Genomic DNA, 14,619 nt, shown 5'->3' with positions numbered 1-14,619 from the left:
TCGATTTGAAGGGGAAATTTCTCTTTTCTTGCCAAATGAGAGTAAACCTTTTCATTATTAAAATCTCTGATTCTCATTTGATCCTCACCCGGGCGCATTAGACAGTAAAAGGACCATTTTGGAGGTGAATTCGGAGGATTTTGATTCGGTACAAGCTATTTTGAGTGAAATGAATTAATGGAAGCAAAAGCCTATGGAAGGTACTTGGACCCTACTGTCGCCCGACCATGTCCAAATGTTGAAAAAAAGGCGATTTGTAGGGTCCAAGTTACTCGGACTAGGGCAGGGCTAAGCGCCCTAGGCAGTATTGCCTTTTGCGTATTGAATAAACATTTTGTAAAAACCACATGATTCAATCGTTATATTATCAATTGCCATTAGCATCCTGTTCCTTTAATAAGGAAACAAAGTCTACGTTTTCGAAACAACTTTCATATCAGAAAGAAACGAGGGAAAGGCTTTGGTTTTTAAGGGAAATTACAGGGTAAAATGGCAGCGTAAAATGACGCGAGAAAGAGCTGTGAACAAAGACGAATCCGCGCATGTAGTCGGATTCCTTGACCTGGAACCATAAAAGTTTCTTTTAGGGTACATTCCAACAAATCATTGTATTTCTGAGCGCGAGCTCATTAATATTTTGTGATCGCACAGGATTTTTACAATAAAAGAGACCATAATCAGGAGGGTTCATAGAAATATTTCTATAAATCCTGAATTTGGGATAGTTTCCAGTTCAGGGTATTTCTTTCACAAAAACCTCAAAGGCCTATTTTGGATAGAGGCGGGCGGCTACATTCAAAAATGAGCGCTTAGTTTTATTGCTGTTTTAGGGGTACCTTCCTTGAAAGGCAAATAAAAAAAAAATTTGGTGGCAAACCCTCATGAAATTGAAACGAAAAGTGATCTTCTGGCCATAATCTTGAATTTCCAGTGAAAAAACGCAAACCAACCTCTTCACGAAAGTCAATAGACGGCGCTATTTCAGTCCGATTTTGTACTGTTTTCTATGGGCACGTATTGGTGTAGTGCAACCTGTATGAAATTCAGTATCACAATGGCCGAGTCAGTTAACCAGACGTGAAACAAAATGGCGTGATGCGGTCGTCTTTCGCCAACCTCAGATTAAAAAAAAAATAGTTTTCTAGCTTAAAATTTAAATATTGTCAAAATTTATCAAAACTAGAGCTACTCTACTAAGTACTTGGTCTAGGATCAAGGAATGGATCCTCAACATGGTCTGAATGTCACTCAGTTGAAAAAATTGACTTCGTTTTCCTTATTATAAGAATAGGGTTTTAATTGTAATGAACGCCCGTGTACACTGTTGTGTAATCATGAGACGGCATCCATACTATCACAGTATCAGTGTCACGCGATGCCACAGCGCAGATTCAATCATTGAACATGCATGAGTGAATGAACGTGGTGGCCAACCTATGTACACAACTAGTACTAGTAGTAGCGCCGCAAGCGCCACGCAGCATGTGTGATGCAAGCCTAGCGCCTACACGCCGTACTTAAAGAATACCGGTGAATTTTGGAGCCATTATTTCACTATCTAAGCGCGACAAAATTGCAATACAAACCTTCAGATCGATTGATATGAATCCCCTCCACACGGACCAGTCGTTCCTTTCGACCCTGCCTTGATAAAGAAGAAAATTGGCTCCAAATCATCCACCCCGGCCGCGCATTTCGACGACATCCATGTGTACACAACTGGCAACAGACCTGCTTGCAAGCATGCAGTAGTATAGTTGTACGATCAGCATATGCGCTGGCAAGATTGCTGTCCCAGCATGCAACGTGGTATTAGCCGAAATGTTTAGTGTGGCTTTTTCTGATTGGTTAGTACAGTGCGTGTGCGTTTCATTATCGCTTTTGACCAATTGGGAAAGGTCATAGTTCCTAGTGAATGACGTCAATGAAAATTTTGGGCGAGGGATATCCTTGCGTGATTTGCGTAACCACGTTCCGAACTTCCGACCTATATCCCCAGTGTCAATTTTTTTAAACATCGATAGGCAGATTGATTGAATTTGTTTCCCACTTGCAACAAGTGGCAGTGAAGAAGTATCTTTCAACGACTGTAAAAAAAAACACTTATTTATACTCCTGGAAATTTTTCTCAGGACATAAGGGGCATTTTTTAAAAATAATTTAGCTCCTCACCTCATTTTTCTGACAACTTTGATAAAATGGACAAAGTTGAGTATCATTGTTGATTACACTGAGGCGTCATTGACTTTTTCTGGAATTAATAAGTAAGATTTACGTATCATTTAGGGCAGAAAAAGCTTGACAAATAATGTTGTTGTCATGTGGGGAAACTCAACATTATCAACGCGAAATAAACAAATTATATGTGCCTTATGATCTTGGCAACAGCTAAGTAAGACATTACCAGCACTTCAACAACTGGACTAGATTTTTTCCTTTCTTTTCTTGTTCATATTAGTTTCTCTAAAAGCCGATGTTTTTGCAGCCTTTTAAACCAGGCATATATACATGCACCTTAAAAAAAAGTCATTGTCGGATTTCAGAATTTTGACAAGAATTATTAGGATTTCGAATCGAGAAGTTTATAGTACTTACATGCTCCCGAATTAAGATGTACGGTAGGCTGTTCTTGTGCTCTTTGTGGAACTGCTGTTAGCTGGTCCTTTAACAAATAATTATGCAACCTGACGGTTGATAGCCTAGTTGACGTGTACTAGCTGCACCTTTCACTGCGCATCGGTTTTATTGCCTCCATGAAAACCGCTTTGCAAACCGTGACCCACCACGCACGGGTCGCTCCATCCGTGATTCACAGGGCATGGGGGGCGGTCTGTGTAACCTTAATCAACTCTTTCATCATCTCTATCGGTATTGATTGCTTCTCAAATTATTCGAAGGAATTTCGGTATTATTCCTTTACGTGGTCTTTTTGGCAGGAATTGGAACTTGATTCCAGGGTTGGGGGAGGTGCAAAGTTCAACTTCCAGGTCACTCCACGAAAGTTTCCTTCTATTTCTCGGTGACCTTTAAAAATGTACCGTATAGACATGTCCTTCAAAACTTTGGGCCTGAGTGATTTTTTTCCAAGAATGGACCAGTTACCAATATCTGCACAAACGTCAAAAGTAAATTCCAAACCTACTTGCAAATAGTATTCTACCAAGATGAGACAAAAAAACTTAATGTTCTCAGCTTTAGGCCGCAAGGGGGCGCTACAATCAAACGGGGGCTTGAAATTACGGACACGTTCGGGGAAGGAGCAATTCTTGTTTAGTAAAGCTGCCATCTTTCCACTTTAATCAGTTTCGTTGCAAAGATGTAATATGCACTTTATAGACACAGATGTATCGGAGGTCAAAGCACATTGATTTTGTAGCGAAAATGATTCCTCCGGCACACAATTCTCATCAATATTTACCAGTTCTTTACTGTTTATACTGAAGAAAGTTTACACGAACTTTTTAAAATAATACCAAACAGAGAGATTTTCCACAGATTCAGATTTTACGGGGTACATTTATTTAACAACGGATCATCCCACATAGCCACACGACTGCACTGTTTCAAATTAATGTCTACGTGATTATAATTCGCAATAGATATAAATATACAGGGCCTGCTGCAGATTGGTAACGAAGTGTCCGCTGATCTCCGGCTGAGGTAATGACAGCGGTATGGGTCAGAAAAGAGCACACAGTGGCAAAGGCCAGAAACATTACTTTTACTGCAGCGAGGATAAGGATTTTGATGCGGCGATTCCTCTAGTTTTCTACATTCTTGCCAAATTTCAATAGTTGGTTGTTTTTGTCCGTATTTTTTTCCATTATATCAATCCGACTCTGTGTAGTTTGATCATTCAAGTTTATCTTATTCACAAAAAGTGGCTTGAATTAGAGTTTTCACAGACCTTTTCCTTACTACCCAAAATAACCTCCTTACTTTATAGTAACCACTAAAGCATAAGTAATAACCTTTTATATGCAATCCAAACCATTACACAAAGGAAATACTTGAACTTTGTATTCAGGTGTGTAGAATAAATAAATATTTCAATAAATAATCTTCAGTTAACTAATTCTTCATTAAACAAATGCAAAATAGACCTATAAAGTGCCGGATATCCCTATTCATTTATTTTTTTGTTTCGTATAGACGGTAACCTTTTATCTCATTGAGTAGTATTACATATTGGAAATAGATTGCCTTTTCTTTCTTTCTTTTTTTTATTCGTGACCGTGTTAATGTAATAGCATGACAGAATCTCTAATAAAAACGAAGTAGGCCTATAAACAGCGCGATCTTTTTATGCTAAATAATGAGTGACCCGTACGATAAAAAGTGGCAATAAATCTGTGATTTCCTTCTTAAAGAATCCTTATCTCCAATTGACGTTACTTCAACCACTTTTTGATATACCCATGCTACCCTTTTGGAAGTAATTAAGGTTTATGCATGCATAGAGTTTTGTTTGCTATTTCAATGATTTTCCCCTGTGGTTGATGACTATTTTATACTCTCTCTTGATAAACTACTGCAGAATTTGGAGCAGTGAACAACTTAAATAACCTTAGTATGTACTGAGATTGGCAAAGGGCGGATTTGGGGAAGGGAGGGGGGAGTTGTTTTCATAGGCCGAAAAACTGGGGGTTTTCCTGTAACCTTTATGGTCCTTCTGCATGAGGGGTGAGATTTGGGGGTTTCTTTTAGTTTTTTTTTTTTGAGGATGGAAAAGAAAACAGACCAACAAATCGCCATTCTCTCATTTCTTAAAAAGCTCTAGGGGGAGTATGAGTACCATTGCCCCCCCCCCGATCCGCCCTTGGGATAGACCCATTAAAACCCATGGTAATGATACATTCAGTGCGAGAAAAAATACTTCCTTTTAGTGTCCGAACTCGCTGAACGCGATACAGTCTCGATTCCAGTCTGCCGAACGAATTCAGTTAACCTCCCCGTCAAACAACTGTAATGATCGCTATCAGCACCACGAGCGCCAAAACTCCAATCAAACAACCGATCAGAACTTGTTTCTGTAAGTAGAACACAGTTCGACGGATCGACAAACAGAAGAAAAGGAACATAAACAGACGGTGAGGGGAAGATGGAAGGAGGACAGTTGACAGAGAGGGAGATATTTAGAAATATGATTAGTAATGGAAGTGGTTAGTAGGCCTATTTTGTTAAAATAAAAAGAGAGCCCAAAACGTGTAACGTCGCAAAAAATTAATGTGACACCCATGGCAAGTAATCAGTCGGGCCCGGCCAGGGTGTGCATTGCCAAGAGGCAATTTTCCTCTTTTCTTCGGTAATTACTGGCAATTACTAAAAATTGGTGGTTACTTTTCTTTATGACGGGCTATATAATGTTCGACAACGCCTCTATTCGTCCCCAAGAACTTTGGTCTCGCCCACGGCAGCAAAATAGCGGGCCAAGAACACGGGATTTCAAAGAAACGCCACAAACATTACGCTTTGAGGCTTACACGAGGATGTTTTTTATTTTAATTTGGGTGAGGGCAAAATCAATAGTTTGTTGATTTCCAAGGCTGTGTCTGAAACCGGCTTCCAGGGGCTACAGCGTTGTCTGTCAGTGAGTGAACATTTCTCAACCCATGACGCTCTAGACATGCACAGCCTGTAAAAATGGGGCACAAAATGTCTTTGATCCATTCACTTCGAACATTACAGGCCTCAAGCGGTTTTTTGATGTCTGAGACGACGAACGTGCGTGGTTCGAAGACGAAATTAATTTGTGTCCTTGAAAAACCTTAAATTCAACTTGGAGTGTCAACAGAGGGCGTTTGGATATAACTGGTCCATTAGTCGCATTATTGGTCCTCTTGTGCATAATTAACATTTAAGAAACTTGGGAAACTGTTTATTTGAAAACGAATACAGAAATTCGGTTTATGTACAAAGGTGTTTATCAAGTCAGATCTGACACAGAGTGGAGGACGCAGAAGACAAAACACTGAACCTGGCCTCAGAATGGCTTGACAGTGGGTTCTCTCTACGTGTATATATTTATTATAGCACATCATCGTCGTCATTTTTTTATCAGCGAACCACAAAAATTTCATGAACGATGAAGTCATTCCTATACGAGTACTGTGATGTGTCGATTACGAATTAAGGAATAACCCCCCCCCCCCAAAAAAAAATCAGTTTCGACAACAATGGTAAAAACACGGGAAGATAACAGTCATTAGCTGTCCTGCCAGGCATAAAATAATGCTCTCTCGTCTAAAATACTCTGGGCACAATAACCAAAATTCTTTGTTTTTGTTGCCTGACCTTCTAATAATTTACCTCACTTCGACAAACACAAAACGTTGGCGTAGTAAATTTAAACAACTGAAAAAAATTGGCTTGAAAGAAATCAACTCAACTTCTTATTTCAACCCGTCTGTCGAAATCTGCAGGCCCACGTTAAGTTTTGGACCAACCACAACGGACATTGTTTAGCGTAAGAAGTTTGTCACAATGTGCAAGCCGTGTCCGAAACGGACTTGCAGAGCTACGGCTATGTCTGTCGTCAGTGGGTGCCAAGTATTTGGTGACAGACAAAAACCTAGCCCTCGTTCCAGATAAATTTACTAATGGGAAGTGGCTACAATTGACTACACACTGAATCAGTGGACGCTACAAGCACAGACGCCACGTCGTAGTTTTGTGCCCTATTTATACCCTAATATATAAAAATATGCATTACACAGGGAATTTCAATAGAAGTTTGTCATTTTGTGCCATATTCATGTTTCAGAATTAATACCAAAGATATCGATACCTTTTCTACAAAGTAATAAATCGATTGAATGTGTACATCACATAATGTCAATGACTTCGAAAATAATGAAAGGAAAAATTAACTATGTAACAAAAGTAATTTAAAAGTCATTATTTACTATAATACAAATGAAATACATACATGTATCTTTGTATTTTACATATAATCTGTCAACATAATGATTGAAATTGTCTTGCCACGAGCTTGTGACATAATGGATAACAAAACAACTGATGCTAAAATAGTTACTATTGCTAAAAGATAAACAAACGTCAGCAAATGTCTGTTTGTTGGCTTTAGGTTACGTGAGCAATTTAAAGATACAACAGAGGCATCTAATTCTGGTGCCTGACAGTACTGAATCGCCAAATGTAGGGTAAATTACCGCACCCTAGGCACCTGTCTGAGTACACGTGATCACAAAACCAAGACTGCCGATACACGAAGAAAATGCCCACAGAAGTCATTAGCAAAATAACCATTTCCTAAACTTTGCATGGTGATTTTGCAAAGTGCTTGCTGGGCCTTTATATTCAAAAGACTTTGATTTAGTGTCACTTGTTTCTTTGCAAATTTGATCAGTAACAAACCAGGGCACCACCTAGAATATTAAACACAGGCCTAATACTAGCCAGCCTGTGGTGAAAACCTGGTAGACTTCGAGAAGTTCTAACAATCGAACCCTGGGTCAAACCAACAACGTGATAGATATCCAGGCAACAGATTTGCTCTTTGGGATTTTTATCTTCTACACTCCAAATCGCACCAGCACCAGATAACAGTTTCAGAGAGTTACATAAGTGACAGCTAGGTTACCATCTGTGCGCTCCCCACCTCGCATTAGTTGGGTGTTGTGGCACCGTGTAGCAATAATTGAACCTGTCCAAACAAAATAGGGCAACCCATCTGTCACGAGGCAGATGGTCCAAACAAGGTACATAAAAATAAGCCTTTTGCAAATTAAATTTAAATAAAATCTGGTACACTGGGTTATCTGATTACACAAAAACATAATTATTTGAATTCCCCAAAGTTCTATACCTCATGATTCGGGGCAAGCTTTTTCATAGCAACCACCATCTCTGGAATGGACTACATGTAGTTCCTTTGTGTCCTTCTAATCCACTGAAAATTATCGGTGCACACTGTCTTTTAAACTAAGCAACCAGTTGCCCCAAATTACAAGGTAAAGCAACAGTGTCTTCAGTATGGAGAATTCAAATTGTTATATTCACATAAATTTAGAGAACTCAGTGTGCCAGATTTCATTCAAATTTAACACACAAAAGGCTTATTCCATCTTCATTTTTTCTTTAAAAAAAGACCAAATTTCACAGCCACAAGAGGACTGGCCAAACTAAATTTCACTAACAAGTTTCAAATATTCAAATTATCATTTATATCAACAAAATCACCAAAAACCTATTGGTAAAAAAAATATTTATGTACAGTTACACATTGTGAACAGGTAAATTTTGTGGCCAATTGCGCGTATGCACAAATTCGGCAGTTTCTTGTTTTTTTGACTCTGAGTTTGGGGGCTGGTTAAATGAAGTTAACACAAGCAACAACCACAAAGATGGTCAAAATCCATTTAAATACTGCAAGTTAAACAAAGAAAGAAATATTAAGCTGAAGTAAGTTGCAAAAGTTTCTAATGGAAAAAATTATGTTTATTTGTGAGACAAAACTACTCCGACAATTTAAAGTCAAATTAGCAGTGTAATTCAATTGCACTAGCAAAATTGACACTCACAAAAGCTTTTTGAGACATTTTACAAAACCACATTCCTACATGGACACGTAATTTCCCTACTGGGACTGACATCTCAGAAGAAAGAGGTTGACAGTGATCCGACACCAATAAAAATCTACCATACAAACTAAGCCACAAAAACACCAAATAGACACTGTGACAGGAAATGGCACTTCCACCTGATAACTTTTACAAGCACACTGCCTTAAAAAAGGGGACAGTAAATTTTGAACTGAATATGTACAAACTTGTATTGGCATTCCGTGGACGAACAGACATTTTCATGTGAATGTGCATAAACCTGTAATGGCTTGTACGGCAAAATGGGAATCTTCAATCTTGATATTCACCAACGTATAATGGTTTGCACAAGGCAAGAGCAACTTTCACCTTAATGTGCACAAACTTATACTGGTTTGCATAACAGAAATACAGGCAGTAATTATTAGCGGCTTGTGCACAGACCAGTTCCATCTTTTGCCTGAGAGGAGCATAACCTGTGCATTCACGTTCGGTGGAAGTGGTATTTTTCCTGCTGCGGGTGTACAAGCAGCTGCGCATAGAGGCCACGGGGCTCATGTGGCTTTCCAAATCCCGGCATAAGCTCCAGGCTTCAGTCTCATGAATTTGGCCCCCTGAAGTTGGGACCCTTGGGCAAAACACACAGCTACATTTCCTGTGACTGAGACGGTCAACTGCGTCACACGAGGCAAAAAATTTGGAGAATTTACATTTGGCCACAACAGTGTAAAAATTCCCGAGAGGAATTGTTGAGCTGGAGACGAAGCCCTCACAGAGACAATACCAAGATGTGGAAATAGCCATTCATGTATCGCCTATGAAATTACACTGGAATGTAAATGTATTATTTGACTTTACCTTGCAAATCTGAGGAATTATACCACTTAAACATTGACATAAACCTGAGCATGCACTACTAGTGGTGGCAAAACATGAGGAGGTAAATTCACAAATATTCCTCCATTGCTTTACAATTAACAAGAAACCTTTATTTCAACTAGTCATCCGGCTCATCCCACAGACAGCGTATGTTCTGTTTACAATTCAACTCTGTCAATTTAAAAAGCTGCTCTGATGAGCTGTCAGAGGATGCCTCTCAAGAGGTCTCATTTTACAAGTCCCTACAACCTTAAAACTACACAGGTATTATTATATTATATTACTGATGCTTGATGCAAAGCTTTGACGCCAAGTTTTCTGATCAACTGATTCTCAAATTGGTGCCATTATATGGGAAAAAGTCCTGACATGTCTGTCATTATATGTTGGCCACAGTCACACAAGTCACACCACTAGCAGCACACACTGTTAAAAGATAAAGTGTGGTGTAACATAATAGCCAGTTTCTTTTAAGTCAATAGAACAGTGGTAAACCACGTGCACAAATGACAGTTTCTGAAAGCAGTTGACAAGATCCTACACGGGAAAAAACCGGGGCAAACACCCACGGTGTGATCAGAGGACCATACCAACACTTTTCACTGGTGTTATTTTAGTGTTATTTCAACACTCTTGGTGTTACTTTTAACAACTTCCAGTTCATTGTAACACATGAAGGCAAGTAAAGTAACAGCAGTGGTGTTAAAGGAACGGACATAGGTGTTGTCATCCGATAACACCAAAAAGTGCTGTTTTAACACCACAATTTCTGCAGTGTAAACAGAGTTTTTGCAAGATGTACACACTTGAGTGACTGACATTTTTGCAAACCCCTCAGGAAAAAAATGAGTCAGATGTCAAAAATTAAAAAAAATTTCAGTGGATTAATGATTTAAAATTTTCAACTGATATCCACCAAACTGCTGTCATTTCCATCTCTTTATGATTGAGTTATTGAAATATTGTGGGATTTTTGGCAGAAAATACGCTGTAAAACTTTCCAGTGAGTATTACCAATTAACCCAAGTTTTAAAGTTTTTTCCACTAACTTTATTCATTTGAACTTTATCAACTTCGTTATTTTCCGATGAATCACTTGGACTTCAAAATCACGATAGCTTCCATAATGTAACAGGAGAATCTTTGACAATGTATCAATGAATGGAAAAGCCAATCATGCAACTTGTGAATTTTTTACACGAGGGGTTTGCATGTCCAGCAATTTAAAAAAAAAAATGGCATAGTAATTGAAATCTTGTACTGTTTTCTCTTCAGAATGCACCCTTTGTGTCTCAAACTTGATGCCTGTTTGTCTTTCCCAAGCTTGTCAACCAGTGATTACAGTCGAGCAAGAAACTGGGGGGGTGGAGAAAACGAGGACAAATCCCTACTCCATGGTGTGCGTGCGACTGACAGCATGCAAGGTCATTGGTGGGTGTCCAACGGACCCCTGAAGACGGGAGGGGTGAGGAGATTGACTGGTGCCCCAGTAGAACCGATGATCGTGTAGGCGGTGTGCACCTTACCCAGAAAACAATGGCCCAGCCCCAAGAGGTCAGAGGCCAAGTTTATACATTTGGGACTATCGAAGCTACAAGAATTACTACCACAGCTATTAGAATGCCACAGCATATGAGAATGTATATCTTTTTCTGTAGACGGGAAAGACAAAAAAAAGCAAAGAGAGATATTTAAAACAATTAGAACAATGTGCGTGACATCAAGGTTGTGAATGGTGGGGGAGGGGGTAAACGGAAAAAGAGGGTGATAATGGGGGGGGAATAAATCAGATGAAAAATTTCAATACGGTTAATTCACAAAAGTGTGCCTCCAAGAGTTTGCAATGTGTTGACCAATCACAGTGCTTGAAATCTGTCCACCTGATACGCATTTGGACAGGGTCGACAGATTTTGCACACTGTGATTGGTCAACGTGTTGCAAACTCTTGGAGGCGCACTATTGTGAATGGCCCATTTCAATCTATATGATGACATAAACTGTGCTGAAAGGAACATTTGAATGAGTGTTCCCAAATGGAGTGAAATGGCCTGCAACATGGCATAACTGCAACTGAATCATCATTATTTTCATAAATGTCTATAAAATATTTCCCACTTAAAAAATGTCTCATTTTTCGTGTGATTCATTATATCACGTACAATGTACAAAGAACATTGGGTAGAATATACAAATCACACGTTGCCTGAAATGAACCGAGAACTGAAAACTAACTGATCAAGGGGTTTTACCTGCAACTTGGTGACAAAAATATCAATAGATAAAAATATGAATGCATTTAAGCCCTTGAAGGTGAGCCAACAATTTTGCAGAATTGATTGTCTTCACAAATAATTTAATCTTTGCAAATCGTTTCTCTCGTAATCTCTAAATACCATCTACTTCACGGTAGAGGATTAATTCAACATTTTGGATTCAAACAACCACCACTACCACCAAACCAGTGCTGAGAATCGGAAATATAGAAACAGATATCACTTCAGTGCATATGCTAATTCCCACATAAATGTAATGCACCATTGAAACAAGTCTACTTCCATTAGCAGAAATTTGCCAAAAGTGCTCCTTTTGTATGAGGTGAAAACTGGTGAATTGACAGCTTTTTTTGTCGGGGCAGGGAAGGGGGCGCATGCCTAAATGCCCTTCAAGTTGGGGTTCTGTCAGCATGGAGGAATAAGAACACATTCCTCCATGCTGTCAGTGTACGGTGATGGATTTTTATGCAAAGGGCTCCCAACTGCGTCAGCTGTATATATTTTTATGGTATAGCATGTGAATAGGGATGAGATTGGGAAAGGATGAGAAATCCTCAAAGCATACAGCAGAGGGCATGGTACAATGATGACAATTGAATATGAGGACATTTCACTGCTTTTAAAATCTATCAAGGCACATCCTAAGGTTTGCTTTTTTCCAAATGGCTGCAACAATGTGAATCTTTCATTTTTTTTTCTTTTTTGGAGAAGTGTGCCAGAAAGTAGCAAACACACAAGTGTTTTCAACTTTAAAACTCCAGAATTGGAGTAAAAAATCAAGAAATTAAAGACAAACCCTCAGAAATCGTGTTCCTGATAACATAAAACAATAGACAGATGATAACAAAGTTACGGGACAACATGTGCAGGAAGTCCATTCATTTTGAAGATGTACTGCATTGTGAACCCCTCCTCCTAACACGAACAAAATCAAATGAAAACAAGATCATTGAGAATAAAATGAGTGATAGATTACCGGGAAAAAAAATCTGGAGGGAATTAAAAATCAAATTAAAAAGAGCAGGACACCTGCTGGCTGAGAAGGGTGGCATGCAATGTGACAAACTGAAAAATCCCTCTGCCAAATTCCAGCTTTGAGAAATTAAAAAAAATTGCTATGAACGTGTGATGTTTCCCGACAGATGAAAGGTGTAATCTAAACATGTTTGGGTGTTACGAGGTTCAAATGCTCCTGTACATAAAAAGATAATACATGTACTTTTACAGGAATATTTCAATATGGATGACTAAAATTTTCAACATTTCAGTTGTTGGTGACTTGCAACTTTAGAGGTAAATCAAATCATTTATCATTACATGTAGGCCAACATGCATTCACATCTGACACAGAACACTTGTCTGTAATGTTTGCGATAACAAGCATTTCAGTTATCTTCATTGGCTGTGGAAACTTTTTGACATTTGTGACTGAACTGACACATTATATAAAAAAACCAATCTATTATGAGAAATTATAACTTGTGACCTTGTTTTAACAGATTTACCAAACACATGTTCAAAAAAGGGGGGTTTTATCACCGATGACACCAAATCAAAGTTACAGTAAAGCAAGTTGATTACACAAAAGAAAAGTTCTTGACAATATTTCGTAGTATTACTTGTATAGTAGGTACAGCATTTGGTGCAAAGTTGGTGTGGAAAAATACAATAGACACATCTATCTCTGAAACAGTTAATGCCCAAACAAAACTCAAGCACATGTACAATGTTTGTCAATGGTCTGTTGACTAAAATATGCTTGTTGCTGCAACAGGACCAAATATTTTCCCTTTAAGAGGGTAAACTTTTGCCAACATAAACATGTTTTTGTGGGAAATGACGCAAATATCATGGCATAATTCACACTTGGAGCAAATGAAGGGACAAGAGATTAATTTGACGTGTGCTGCTTGTTTGTGACTTAGGCATCTCATTTCAAGGCCCAGAAGACCTCACACGTAAATGGTGAGGCTGCAGAATTCTTAATTGTTGAGAAATCGCTATTTAAAGACAGTGACTGGAAAAAATGAAACCATGCAATGAGCCTGAGTGGGAGGACTAATTTCTGATTGAGAAAAATGAGAGGATGAATAAAAAAAAGGCAAAAAATGGCTAATGCGTGCTATCAGAAGTTTACTTTGTCGCCTCGATCAAGTTAGAGTGGTAACTAAGATAATGATGAGGATTCCAACCAGGACAGCAATGCAAATGCCGATGACAATCATTTTCTGCAGCAGCAAAATAGAAATGGAAAGTTGGGGGAAGGGGCAAAAGAAGGGTACAATATCAATTGCAAAGACACATTATCGCAAACACAAACAAGCCAAACAAATTACGTGTATGATGAAACTAATCGATTTCTTTTCAAAAAGGGCGGCAGGCCCTTCTTGCGTGGCGTCCAGTCAACATAGTGAGCTGTGCGTGGTAGCTTTGCATGTGCCGCAGGCTGCACACGGGCAGATACGGACTGCCTTTTGTGATTTTCTCCCTGGTTGTCATGTGTTCATAGTACTAACCGCTTTTCCAAAAGAAATAACATGATTATTAAACATGTAACACTCTTTGACAACCTTTCTGACTTTCTCCTCTTGATTTCAATTTAAAAAGGTACATTCAAACAAATTTTGAGAGATTATGGCAACTGTGCGGCTAGACATGTACATGACATGCATGTACATGTTTAATTGGAAACTTCAGACTTCACAATAAATTTTGATGCCCTGCATCTAGGCTTGACATATCTGACATCCATACTTTGTTTTTCTGACATTTCAAAAGTTTGAGAAATCATGGGTATTGAAATAATGTTTAGAGCAATAAGCTTTTATTCATTTCTTTATTTTTAGTGGGAGGACCTCATACATCTAACTGTAAGTTTAAGCATGGTTGAGCAGAAGTTTCC

General features: G+C 38.7%; 2 protein-coding genes across 5 annotated transcripts in view; both read right to left on the bottom strand.

Moving 5' to 3' along the window:
• The window catches only part of LOC147798104 (calcium-transporting ATPase sarcoplasmic/endoplasmic reticulum type-like), a 70,119-nt gene extending 68,320 nt beyond the window's left edge, over positions 1-1,799 (bottom strand). For both annotated transcript variants that reach the window (XM_087140993.1, XM_087140992.1), the window contains exon 1: positions 1,587-1,799. The gene's annotated coding sequence lies outside the window, so the exon portion shown is untranslated. The remainder of the gene's footprint in view (positions 1-1,586) is intronic.
• A 1,697-nt stretch (positions 1,800-3,496) lies between these two features.
• The window catches only part of LOC110980631 (syntaxin-like), a 55,063-nt gene continuing 43,940 nt past the window's right edge, over positions 3,497-14,619 (bottom strand). Inside the window, exon 10 of one of the 3 annotated variants that reach the window (XM_087140919.1) lies at positions 3,497-5,030. In XM_087140919.1, coding sequence (XP_086997045.1) covers positions 4,956-5,030 — 75 coding nt within the window. In that variant the 3' untranslated portion in view covers positions 3,497-4,955. Of the gene's footprint in view, positions 5,031-6,004; positions 11,096-13,755; positions 13,946-14,619 lie in introns of those variants that run through there. The other 2 variants (XM_022237498.2, XM_087140918.1) reach the window with 2 other exon arrangements.

Source organism: Acanthaster planci, linkage group LG09, assembly GCF_054643075.1.
Source record: "Acanthaster planci isolate LZ-2023a linkage group LG09, COTS_SCS, whole genome shotgun sequence".
NCBI classification, from domain to species: Eukaryota; Metazoa; Echinodermata; class Asteroidea; order Valvatida; family Acanthasteridae; genus Acanthaster; species Acanthaster planci.
Note: the sequence above shows the minus strand (reverse complement) of the source record. Positions and strands in the feature narration are given on the sequence as shown.